General features: G+C 48.1%; 1 protein-coding gene across 4 annotated transcripts in view; it reads right to left on the reverse strand.

Annotated features, from left to right (window-relative positions):
* The window catches only part of LOC133654318 (neural cell adhesion molecule L1.1-like), a 124,174-nt gene that overhangs the window by 20,507 nt on the left and 90,352 nt on the right, over positions 1–13,315 (reverse strand). For all 4 annotated transcript variants that reach the window (XM_062054620.1, XM_062054619.1, XM_062054618.1 and 1 more), the window contains 7 exons: positions 12,786–12,897; positions 12,264–12,424; positions 12,027–12,186; positions 11,701–11,828; positions 2,456–2,557; positions 2,170–2,385; positions 1,972–2,042 (listed from right to left, as the gene is read on the reverse strand). In XM_062054620.1, the coding sequence (XP_061910604.1) occupies positions 1,972–2,042; positions 2,170–2,385; positions 2,456–2,557; positions 11,701–11,828; positions 12,027–12,186; positions 12,264–12,424; positions 12,786–12,897 (950 nt within the window). The remainder of the gene's footprint in view (positions 1–1,971; positions 2,043–2,169; positions 2,386–2,455; positions 2,558–11,700; positions 11,829–12,026; positions 12,187–12,263; positions 12,425–12,785; positions 12,898–13,315) is intronic.

Below are 13,315 nucleotides of genomic sequence, written 5' to 3' on the forward strand. Positions count from 1 at the left end.
TACCGAATCTATCTCTTGTCTAAGGAAACCTCCAACCAGACCTCTGGAAGAACACAGTAGCGGAGGTTAAGCATTGCAACAGTAGCTATCTACAAACCCCGTTTCCATATGAGTTGGGAAATGGTGTTAGATGTAAATATAAACGGAATACAATGATTTGCAAATCCTTTTCAAGCCATATTCAGTTGAATATGCTACAAAGACAACATATTTCATGTTCAAACTCATAAACTTTATTTTTTTTTTTGCAAATAATCATTAACTTAGAATTTCATGGCTGCAACACGTGCCAAAGTAGTTGGGAAAGGGCATGTTCACCACTGTGTTACATGGCCTTTCCTTTTAACAACACTCAGTAAAGGTTTGGGAACTGAGGAAACTAATTGTTGAAGCTTTGAAAGTGGAATTCTTTCCCATTCTTGTTTTATGTAGAGCTTCAGTCGTTCAACAGTCCGAGGTCTCCGCTGTCCTATTTTACGCTTCATAATGCGCCACACAGTTTCGATGGGAGACAGGTCTGGACTGCAGGCGGGCCAGGAAAGTACCCGCACTCTTTTTTTTACGAAGCCACGCTGTTGTAACACGTGCTGAATGTGGCTTGGCATTGTCTTGCTGAAATAAGCAGGGGCGTCCATGAAAAAGACGGCGCTTAGATGGCAGCATATGTTATTCCAAAAGCTGTATGTACCTTTCAGCATTAATGGTGCCTTCACAGATGTGTAAGTTACCCATGTCTTGGCCACTAATACACCCCCATACCATCACACATGCTGCCTTTTACACTTTCACCCTAGAACATGTCTTGACCACTAATACACCCCCATACCATCACACATGCTGCCTTCTACACTTTCACCCTAGAACATGTCTTGACCACTAATACACCCCCATACCATCACACATGCTGCCTACTACACGTTCACCCTAGAACATGTCTTGACCACTAATACACCCCCATACCATCACACATGCTGCCTTTTACACTTTGCATTGATAACAGTCTGGATGGTTCGCTTCCCCTTTGGTCCGGATGACACGATGTGGAATATTTCCAAAAACAATTTGAAATGTGGACTCGTCAGACCACAGAACACTTTTCCACTTTGCATGAGTCCATCTTAAATGATCTCGGGCCCAGAGAAGCCGGCGGCGTTTCTGGGTGTTGTTGATAAATGGCTTTGGCTTTGCATAGTAGAGCTTTAACTTGCACTTACAGATGTAGCGACCAACTGTATTTAGTGACAGTGGTTTTCTGAAGTGTTCCTGAGCCCATGTGGTGATATCCTTTAGAGATTGATGTGGCTTTTTGATACAGTGCCGTCTGAGGGATGGAAGGTCACGCTCATTCAATGTTGGTTTCTGGCCATGCTGCTTACGTGCAGTGATTTCTCCACATTCTCTGAACCTTTTGATGATATTACGGAGCGTAGATGTTGAAATCCCTACATTTCTTGCAATTGCACTTTGAGAAAGGTTGTTCTTAAACTGTTTGACTATTTGCTCACACAGTTGTGGACAAAGTGGTGTACCTCGCCCCATCCTTTCTGGTGAAAGACTGAGCATTTGTTGGGAAGCTGTTTTTATACCCAATCATGGCACCCACCTGTTCCCAATTAGCCTGTTCACCTGTGGGATGTTCCAAATAAGTGTTTGATGAGCATTCCTCAACTTTATCAGTATTTATTGCCACCTTTCCCAACTTCTTTGTCACGTGTTGCTGCCATCACATTCTAAACTTAATGATTATTTGCAAAAAAAAATAAAGTTTATGAGTTTGAACGTGAAATATGTTGTCTTTGTAGCATATTCAACTGAATATGGCTTGAAAAGGATTTGCAAATCATTGTATTCCGTTTATATTTACATCTAACACCATTTCCCAACTCATATGGAAACAGGGTTTGTATTCAGAAAAGGTGAGAGTCAGAAAGTTTTGTAAAATGTGATTGAAGAGCATGTTGAAGTACTTACATCCCACATAATAGCCAGAGTTCCCTTGTTGGAGGACTCACTGCGCACATTGGTAGGATTTGTGTATGGTACTAGGAAAAAGACAAGGCATCACTTTGTAGATACTTCAAAATGACCTTTTTAGGTGTGTACAAACACTCTTGTACGAATGTTTGCTTCTCCTCCTAAAACTATCTGTTTGACTTTGGTGTCTCCTACCAGCAGGGGGCGTGCTGTAGATTTTTGTGGTCTGGCTGGGGTCGCTGGGACCGAGCGCATTGACTGCGATGACCCGGAAGGCATAGTTGCAGAAAGGGCGGAGGGACAGCTGTCGTTTGTTAAAGTTGCCCGGCACTTGTTCCATCACCCCCCACTTCCAGATGTCGTCCTCCTGCCTCTGTGACAACTGCTCCTCCTTTGCCTCCACCAGGAACTCTGCAAGTATTCGGGGGCCGTGGAGGTCACATGGTGCACCTTGTGATCACCAGCACATGTGCGAGGGTACCTGTGATGGGGCTATTGTGGGAGCCACCGGGGATCCAACTCAGAGTCAAACTGTAGTCCTTCACGTCAGACAGATTCAGATTCTTAGGGGGGTCTGGACGGGCTGAAAGTCCAACATAGAATGTAGGGTTGTCTCCATAATAACATTTTGGTACAGGTAATGTACTTGGATCATTTTTGATACTTTTCTATATAAAGGGCACCACAAAAAATGTCATTATTGTCTTTATTGGAAGAAAAATGTTAGTGTACATGAAAAATATGTTTATTATTGTCATTTAGTCCTTAAATAAAATGTTGAACATACTAGACAACTTGTCTTTTAGTAGTAAGTAAACAAACAAAGACTCCTAATTAGACGTATGCAGTAACATATTGTGTCATTTATACACCTATTATTTTCTACACATTATGAGGGACAAACTGTAAAAATTGATTATTAAGCTACTTGTTCATTTACTGTTAATATCTGCTTATTTTCTGTTTTAACATGTTCTATTTACACTTCTGTTCAAATGTAAATCACTTATTCTTCTCTTCTTTGATACTTTACATTAGTTTTGGATGATACCACACATTTAGGTATCGATCTGATACCAAGTAGTTACAGGATCATACATTGGTCATATTCAAAGCCCTCAAGTTTCCAGGGACATATTTATTGCATTTATAAACATAATATGAATAATTAAAAAACGTAAAAAGATTTTGTGATGCTGAAAAATATCGATGTAATCATAGTAGTATCGACTCGATATGCTCCTGTACTTGGTATCATTACAGTGGATGTCAGGTGTAGATCCACCTATGGCGTTTGTTTACATTCTTACGCCTGTGAGCTATTGTATCCTCCTACGGTGTGTAGTGAAGCATGTTTAGCTATTCCTCGTCCTCCAGTGATATTAGTACATGGAATAAACTTCATTTATTTTCAGAGTTTGTAAACATATTATACATTTTTTAAAAAGAAAAAAAGATTCTGATACGATAAAAAATATCAATGTAATCATCGTAGTATCGACTAGATACGCTACGGTGCTTGGTATCATTACAGTGGATGTCAGGTGTAGATCCACCCATGGCATTTGTTTACTTTGAGAAGTACTAGCTTGCTGTTAGCGGTGAGCTATTGTATCCTCCTATGGTGTGTAGTGAAGCATGTTTAGCTATTCCTCATCCTCCAGTGATAACGATACATGTAAGAAACTTACTTTATTTGTCGCCATGGAGGCCAGGATTAGTGATTTAAGTAGTGATTTAGTAGCGGAAACGCTGCCCACTGTGGATGGACGTTGACCGCTAGCTAGCTAGCCATGTGTTAAAGCAGCTCTTCCTGAGGGTGTTTCAGTGTTAGAACTTCACCTTTATCTTGACTTTTTACACCATTCTCCCTTTTCTGTCTACACACTGTGTCTGCTTGTAAGTACTCTGTGTGTGTGCGCTGCCCAACATGCTGGTAAAACCAGCAATGTCACGTCAGCGTGACTGCATGCCTGTTCAAGGAGACCCAACATCTACGGTGGCCTGGCAGTGCAAAACACTTTTGACATTTAATAAAACAAATTACAAATAGAGAAAACACAAAACAAAAGCCAAGACAACTTACAATTTCAGAAATAAAAAAAACCCCCAAAAAAACACTTAACAATAAAAAAAAACACCAAAACAAAAGACAAAACACTTTACAATTTCAGAAAACAGAAAAACAAAAGCCCAAACAATTTACAATTCCGTGAACCGGAAAGGGAATGTCCCAAAATGACAGATTGACAGCTACTGTACGCCAGATTGACAGCTACTGTAAATCAGATTGACAGCTACTCTACGTCAGATTAACAGCTACTGTACGTCATATTAACAGCTACTGTACGTCAGATTGACAGCTACTGTAAATCAGATTGACAGCTACTCTACGTCAGATTGACAGCTACTGTACGTCAGATTAACAGCTACTGTACGTCATATTAACAGCTACTGTACGTCAGATTGACAGCTACTGTAAATCAGATTGACAGCTACTCTACGTCAGATTGACAGCTACTGTACGTCAGATTAACAGCTACTGTACGTCATATTAACAGCTACTGTACGTCAGATTGACAGCTACTGTAAATCAGATTGACAGCTACTCTACGTCAGATTGACAGCTACTGTACGTCAGATTAACAGCTACTGTACGTCATATTAACAGCTACTGTACGTCAGATTGACAGCTACTGTAAATCAGATTGACAGCTACTGTACGTCAGATTGACAGCTACTGTAAATCAGATTGACAGCTACTGTACGTCAGATTGACAGCTACTGTAAATCAGATTGACAGCTACTGTACGTCAGATTAACAGCTACTGTACGTCAGCCATCCACTGAGTCTTCACTTCCTCATCCAGGCTAGGCGGAAATGAAGGAAATGATTGGCTGACTTGGCTGTCAATCTGTCATTTTGGGACCTTCCCTTTTGTAAGTTGTTTTATATTTTCTTTTTGTGTTTTCTGAAATTGTAAAGTGCTAAAATGGCTCTCTAGCAGGCTGTGGAACATAGTAGTGGGGGCCATAGTGGCTCTCTAGCAGGCTGTGGAACATAGTAGTGGGGGCCATAGTGGCTCTCTAGCAGGCTGTGGAACATAGTAGTGGGGGCCATAGTGGCTCTCTAGCAGGCTGTGGAACATAGTAGTGGGGGCCATAGTGGCTCTCTAGCAGGCTGTGGAACATAGTAGTGGGGGCCATAGTGGCTCTCTAGCAGGCTGTGGGACGCAGTGGTGGGGGCCATAGTGGCTCTCTAGCAGGCTGTGGAACATAGTAGTGGGGGCCATAGTGGCTCTCTAGCAGGCTGTGGAACATAGTAGTGGGGGCCATAGTGGCTCTCTAGCAGGCTGTGGAACATAGTAGTGGGGGCCATAGTGGCTCTCTAGCAGGCTGTGGGACGCAGTGGTGGGGGCCATAGTGGCTCTCTAGCAGGCTGTGGGACACAGTGGTGGGGGCCACAGTGGCTCTCTAGCAGGCTGTGGAACACAGTGGTGGGGGCCATAGTGGCTCTAGCAGGCTGTGGAACATAGTGGCTCTCTAGTAGGCTGTGGAACACAGTGGTGGGGGCCATAGTGGCTCTAGCAGGCTGTGAAACATAGTGGCTCTCTAGCAGGCTGTGGAACATAGTGGCTCTCTAGCAGGCTGTGGGACACAGTGGTGGGGGCCATAGTGGCTCTCTAGCAGGCTGTGGAACATAGTAGTGGGGGCCATAGTGGCTCTCTAGCAGGCTGTGGAACATAGTAGTGGGGGCCATAGTGGCTCTCTAGCAGGCTGTGGGACACAGTGGTGGGGGCCATAGTGGCTCTCTAGCAGGCTGTGGGACGCAGTGGTGGGGGCCATAGTGGCTCTCTAGCAGGCTGTGGGACACAGTGGTGGGGGCCACAGTGGCGCTCTAGCAGGCTGTGGAACACAGTGGTGGGGGCCATAGTGGCTCTAGCAGGCTGTGGAACATAGTGGCTCTCTAGTAGGCTGTGGAACACAGTGGTGGGGGCCATAGTGGCTCTAGCAGGCTGTGAAACATAGTGGCTCTCTAGCAGGCTGTGGAACATAGTGGCTCTCTAGCAGGCTGTGGGACACAGTGGTAGGGGCCATAGTGGCTCTCTAGCAGGCTGTGGAACATAGTAGTGGGGGCCATAGTGGCTCTCTAGCAGGCTGTGGAACACAGTGGTGGGGGCCATAGTGGCTCTAGCAGGCTGTGGAACATAGTGGCTCTCTAGCAGGCTGTGGAACATAGTGGCTCTCTAGCAGGCTGTGGGACACAGTGGTGGGGGCCATAGTGGCTCTCTAGCAGGCTGTGGAACATAGTGGCTCTCTAGCAGGCTGTGGGACACAGTGGTGGGGGCCATAGTGGCTCTCTAGCAGGCTGTGGAACATAGTAATGGGGGCCATAGTGGCTCTCTAGCAGGCTGTGGGACAAAGTGGTGGGGGCCATAGTGGCTCTCTAGCAGGCTGTAGAACACAGTGGTGGGGGCCATAGTGGCTCTCTAGCAGGCTGTGGGACAAAGTGGTGGGGGCCATAGTGGCTCTCTAGCAGGCTGTGGGACACAGTGGTGGGGGCCATAGTGGCTCTAGCAGGCTGTGGAATATAGCGGTGGGGGCCATAGTGGCTAGCAGGTTGTGGAACATAGTAGTGGGGGCTATAGTGGCTTTCTAGCAGGCTGTGGAATATAGTGGTGGGGGCCATAGTGGCTCTCTAGCAGGCTGTGGAATATAGCGGTGGGGGCCATAGTGGCTAGCAGGTTGTGGAACACAGTGGTGGGGGCTATAGTGGCTCTCTAGAAGGCTGTGGAACATAGTAGTGGGGGCTAGAGTGGCTCTCTAGAAGGCTGTGGAATATAGTGGTGGGGGCCATAGTGGCTCTCTAGCAGGCTGTGGAACACAGTAGTGGGGGCCATAGTGGCTCTCTAGCAGGCTGTGGAACATAGTAGTGGGGGCCATAGTGGCTCTCTAACAGGCTGTGGAACACAGTGGTGGGGGCCATAGTGGCTCTCTAGAAGGCTGTGGAACATAGTAGTGGGGGCTAGAGCGGCTCTCTAGAAGGCTGTGGAATATAGTGGTGGGGGCCATAGTGGCTCTCTAGCAGGCTGCGGAACACAGTAGTGGGGGCCATAGTGGCTCTCTAGCAGGCTGTGGAACATAGTAGTGGGGGCCATAGTGGCTCTCTAGCAGGCTGTGGGACGCAGTGGTGGGGGCCATAGTGGCTCTCTAGCAGGCTGTGGGACACAGTGGTGGGGGCCAGAGTGGCTCTCTAGCAGGCTGTGGAACACAGTGGCTCTCTAGCAGGCTGTGGGACACAGTGGTGGGGGCCATAGTGGCTCTCTAGAAGGCTGTGGAACATAGTAGTGGGGGCTATAGTGGCTCTCTAGAAGGCTGTGGAATATAGTGGTGGGGGCCATAGTGGCTCTCTAGCAGGCTGTGGAACACAGTAGTGGGGGCCATAGTGGCTCTCTAGCAGGCTGTGGAACATAGTAGTGGGGGCCATAGTGGCTCTCTAGCAGGCTGTGGAACACAGTGGTGGGGGACATAGTGGCTCTCTAGAAGGCTGTGGAACATAGTAGTGGGGGCTAGAGCGGCTCTCTAGAAGGCTGTGGAATATAGTGGTGGGGGCCATAGTGGCTCTCTAGCAGGCTGTGGAACACAGTAGTGGGGGCCATAGTGGCTCTCTAGCAGGCTGTGGAACATAGTAGTGGGGGCCATAGTGGCTCTCTAGCAGGCTGTGGGACGCAGTGGTGGGGGCCATAGTGGCTCTCTAGCAGGCTGTGGGACACAGTGGTGGGGGCCAGAGTGGCTCTCTAGCAGGCTGTGGAATACAGTGGCTCTCTAGCAGGCTGTGGGACACAGTGGTGGGGGCCATAGTGGCTCTCTAGAAGGCTTTGGAACATAGTAGTGGGGGCTATAGTGGCTCTCTAGAAGGCTGTGGAATATAGTGGTGGGGGACATAGTGGCTCTCTAGCAGGCTGTGGAATATAGCGGTGGGGGCCATAGTGGCTAGCAGGCTGTGGAATATAGCGGTGGGGGCCATAGTGACTAGCAGGTTGTGGAACATAGTAGTGGGGGCTATAGTGGCTCTCTAGAAGGCTGTGGAACATAGTAGTGGGGGCCATAGTGGCTCTCTAGCAGGCTGTGGAACATAGTAATGGGGGCCATAGTGGCTCTCTAGCAGGCTGTGGAACACTGTGGTGGGGGCCATAGTGGCTCTCTAGAAGGCTGTGGAACATAGTAGTGGGGGCTAGAGTGGCTCTCTAGAAGGCTGTGGAATATAGTGGTGGGGGCCATAGTGGCTCTCTAGCAGGCTGTGGAACACAGTGGTGGGGGCCATAGGGGCTCTCTAGCAGGCTGTGGAACATAGTGGCTCTCTAGCAGGCTGTGGGACACAGTGGTGGGGGCCATAGTGGCTCTCTAGCAGGCTGTGGAACACAGTGGTGGGGGCCATAGTGGCTCTCTAGCAGGCTGTGGAACACAGTGGTGGGGGCCATAGTGGCTCTCTAGCAGGCTGTGGAAGATAGTGGCTCTCTAGCAGGCTGTGGGACACAGTGGTGGGGGCCATAGTGGCTCTCTAGCAGGCTGTGGAACACAGTGGTGGGGGCCATAGTGGCTCTCTAGCAGGCTGTGGAACATAGTGGCTCTCTAGCAGGCTGTGGAACATAGTAGTGGGGGCCATAGTGGCTCTCTAGCAGGCTGTGGAACACAGTGGTGGGGGCCATAGTGGCTCTCTAGCAGGCTGTGGAACATAGCGGTGGGGGCCATTGTGGCTCTCTAGCAGGTTGTGGGACATAGTAGTGGGGGCCATAGTGGCTCTCTAGCAGGCTGTGGAACATAGTAGTGGTGGCCATAGTGGCTCTCTAGCAGGATGTGGAACATAGTAGTGGTGGGGGCCATAGTGGCTCTCTAGCAGGCTGTGGACACAGTGGTGGGGACCATAGTGGCTCTCTAGCAGGTTGTGGGACATAGTAGTGGGGGCCATAGTGGCTCTCTAGCAGGCTGTGGAACACAGTGGTGGGGGCCATAGTGGCTCTCTAGCAGGCTGTGGAACATAGTAGTGGGGGCCATAGTGGCTCTCTAGCAGGCTGTGGACACAGTGGTGGGGGCCATAGTGGTTCTCTAGCAGGTTGTGGAATATAGTGGTGGGGGCCATTGTGGCTCTCTAGCAGGCTGTGGAACATAGTAGTGGGGGCCATAGTGGCTCTCTAGCAGGCTGTGGAACACAGTGGTGGGGGCCATAGTGGCTCTCTAGCAGGTTGTGGGACATAGTAGTGGGGGCCATAGTGGCTCTCTAGCAGGCTGTGGAACATAGTAGTGGGGGCCATAGTGGCTCTCTAGCAGGCTGTGGACACAGTGGTGGGGGCCATAGTGGTTCTCTAGCAGGTTGTGGAATATAGTAGTGGGGGCCATTGTGGCTCTCTAGCAGGCTGTGGAACATAGTAGTGGGGGCCATAGTGGTTCTCTAGCAGGCTGTGGACACAGTGGTGGGGGCCATAGTGGTTCTCTAGCAGGTTGTGGAATATAGTAGTGGGGGCCATTGTGGCTCTCTAGCAGGCTGTGGAACATAGTAGTGGGGGCCATAGTGGCTCTCTAGCAGGCTGTGGAACACAGTGGTGGGGGCCATAGTGGCTCTCTAGCAGGTTGTGGGACATAGTAGTGGGGGCCATAGTGGCTCTCTAGCAGGCTGTGGAACACAGTGGTGGGGGCCATAGTGGCTCTCTAGCAGGCTGTGGAACATAGTAGTGGGGGCCATAGTGGCTCTCTAGCAGGCTGTGGACACAGTGGTGGGGGCCATAGTGGTTCTCTAGCAGGTTGTGGAATATAGTAGTGGGGGCCATTGTGGCTCTCTAGCAGGCTGTGGAACATAGTAATGGGGGCCATAGTGGCTCCCTAGCAGGCTGTGGAACACAGTGGTGGGGGCCATAGTGGCTCTCTAGCAGGCTGTGGAACATAGTAGTGGGGGCCATTGTGGCTAAATGCCACCTTTGTTCTGGTATTTGCTAAAGATAAAAGGCCAGTGACAGAGGAGCTCAGGATCCGCCAGGGTTGATACGGTAAAAGCAGGCCAGATAGATGAGAAGAGGCAAGGCCATGAAGACATATAAAAACTAACTTTGAAATGAAGACAATGAGCCACTTTAAAACTTGTGTAATGAGCTCCCGCCTCTCGTCAGCTCACCTGAGTTTTGTAATAATTGTGGACTTCTGATATTGTATTTGGGAAGGCCAGAGAGCAGAGCGCTAGTTGAAATAAAAGCATGCATTAACACCTACAGCATGTGTTGGTCTGAGAGACTCTGACTATGTTCTTAAGATGATTTAAAAAAAAAAACATTTTTGCCATATTTTTAATATGTGGAATAAAAGTCAGCTTGGATTCCAAAATTACTCCCAAGTATTTTTATGGATTTTCTTGGTTTAAAATGTTGTTAAAAGTTTATCCCCCTGGCCTTGAGGGCCTACAACTCAAACCTCGGTTTTGTCCTTGTTGATCTGTAGGAAATTCACAGCCATTAAGGCTGTCTTCGACTAAGAAGTTTCATAGTCGAATCTGATTCTTCTGAATTCGTCATAAGTGGATGATCCGTCGACGATGTGCAAAACTATTTTTTTTTATGCTAACAAGAGCGGACTATCCCCTAGAGATAGTGTGAGAAGCTCTGTCATTCGTTGAGAGCTTGGAGGCAAGTCACAGATGAGGTGGCTCTGGTCACATGAGGCATCTGGTCCGGATACACCTAAAATCTGGTCCGGATACACCTAAAATTCCTCCCTGGGGAGGTATCCAGGGCTCCAGCTGGTAGGGGAACAGGGACATACAGAAGATCCAAGACATGCTGGAGAGTCTGTGTCTCTAAGCTAGCCTGGGAAGGCATTGGAATTGCCTGGGAGGACCTGAATAAAGTAGCCGGGGAAAAGGAAGTCTGAACTTCTCTGCTTAGTAAACTTGATCCCAGATAAGCAGAAGAAGATGGATGGATGGATATCAAGAGCACAGCTAATGTGGATCCTAACAATTGAACAGATCGCATTTGTGACCATTTTGGCCTCAAAAATGCTAAAACACTACAGTACAAAAAATAAAAAGGGCAGAGATGGGATGGTTTAGTGAGGTTCTTGGATCTCAGCTTCAGCTCTAACCGAGCACAGAGAAGACAATGAAACTGAACTATTCAGAGGAAATAAGGTTTTTAGAGGTGAACCAGCGTGAGGAAACAAACTGGTCAAAGCCGCACCTTGGCAGCGTGTGACGAGTACAATTTCCGAAGTCCCAACAGGAACTACGTATATGTCCTGGGGTTCAATATCGGATTATTTGACTGTGAGGTCGACGGTCGAATCAGACTCTGAATTGACTCATGTAATCGTCCAATAGTCGACTATTTTAAGATATATAGTGAGAACCTCTCCTGGACCACCAACACCACATCACTAGAATGCCCAGGAGCATCTTGAAAGCAGCTGGAAGACCATTGACACCTATAAAGCACACACTCCAACCCTATCCCTCACGTTAACTCTTCAGCGTCTTCCCCGATGGCAGGAATGAGCTTGCCATCTTGGACCAGTTTCATCTTATCAAGCTGTCAGGATGGTGAACGCTCACTGCCCCTACCACACCCACCCATACCACACCCGCCACTGCGCCTAAAACTCTGGTGTTGGAGTACAACATTAATCACAAGATTGCAGCTCTAGTTTTTGCCAGCAGGTGGCAATGTCACTTTGTTAACTCACCTACGACTGTGACGGAGCCGCTGGCGGTCGCCTGATCAATCTCAGTGATGATCTCACAGGAATAATCAGCGTTGTCTTTTGATTGGACATCCGTCACTTGCAGAGTACCGTTGACAAAGAAAGTGTACCTAAACACACAAGCTCCTGTAAGAGACTTATTTAAAGATGTGGTCAAGGCAGTAATTCCTAACATTCATGACTCCAATGGCACCGCAGCTTTCAACGATAACTCTAGCACCGGCGCTACAACATTAGGCAGTTCCGGGAACCGAGACCCATAAACATCGCTTTGAGACTTTACGTTATGGACATGTCGTTGTCATTACTTGTCATCAAGGGACGAGTCCTGCAGTTTTTGTCCGTCCTTCCTCCAGACGATGGTGTAGCGGAGCAGTCGGGGGTCCTTGTAGAAATGACAGTCCAGCAAAGCGCTCCCACCCCGCAGCGCTCGCACATCCTGCGGGCCCGCCAGAATCACCGTCCCATCTAACGGCAGCCAAGACAGTTAAGGCGTTTCGGAAGTGAGAAAGTCCATCTCTGTGGTTTTTGCGTGCGACACTCACTGAACACTTCCAGGTGCGCGTCGATAGAGATGTTGGTGTTTTTGATGAAGCAGCTGTACACGCCTATGTCGCCGTAACCGACGTCGGACACCTCCAGCGTCCCGTCGGTGAGCAGGGAGACACGAGGGTTCAACAGCAGGGGGTCCGGGTCCTTGCCCTCCCTGAAAAGCATGTGTGCAAAACAAAATGCAGTAACAGATGCAGTAAGGACATAGACAAGTTCAAACAAGATGCCAAGGATGAGCAGGGCAGTACCACACCTCCAAAAGAACTTATTCCACATAATGAACCAGAACAGGAGGGGCACAAAAAAGGTGAAACGAACACTAAACTAAAGAGGAACTTAAGGACAGAAAGAAATTAGGCACACATATTATCGTTAGCTTTGTCTTCAACTGAATTGCCTTTTTTTCATAGCTTTATTCCACTTTTTTGTCCAGCTGGACCATACAGGCCACATGAGTGTGGTCGCCCCAGAGGGCCCTGCCGCACCTGCAGGACAATCTCTGTGGTCACACTCACCATGCCACGTGAGGCAGCGGCGAGCCGAAGGTTTTACAGGACATCTTGATGGTTCCGCCCTCGGTGACTTTGTACACGACCCCGTCTGAGGACAGGATCTGAGGGGGGAGCTCTGAGGGACACACGTCACTAAAGGTCAGCCATTGGACAAGACTACTAAAGGTCAGCCATTAAACATGTGACATGGTGTCTGTGTCTTGACGGGACGTTTGTCTCTTTTTAATTGATTATACGTTTTCATCAATTGCCAATCGTCTCAACAATAGTGTATTCAAAAATGTCAAAGTTGAAAAGTGTGTTTAACGTGTGGATGTCAGGTGTGGATGTCAGGTGTAGATCCTTTAATGCTAATGCTAATGAGCTGTGTTTGTCTTTGACAAGAGTGTGTATATATTACAGGTGTCCCAATACAATATTCAGTTGTGTTCAGTATCAGCAAAAAACAAGCATATCTGCTTCTATCTAAATAAAAGAGGTGTGTCCAAACTATGGACCGCATCTTCTTTTTGGCCCATGAGATCAATAAGGAA

This window comes from Entelurus aequoreus, linkage group LG07 (genome assembly GCF_033978785.1).
Source record: "Entelurus aequoreus isolate RoL-2023_Sb linkage group LG07, RoL_Eaeq_v1.1, whole genome shotgun sequence".
Classification (NCBI taxonomy): Eukaryota; Metazoa; Chordata; class Actinopteri; order Syngnathiformes; family Syngnathidae; genus Entelurus; species Entelurus aequoreus.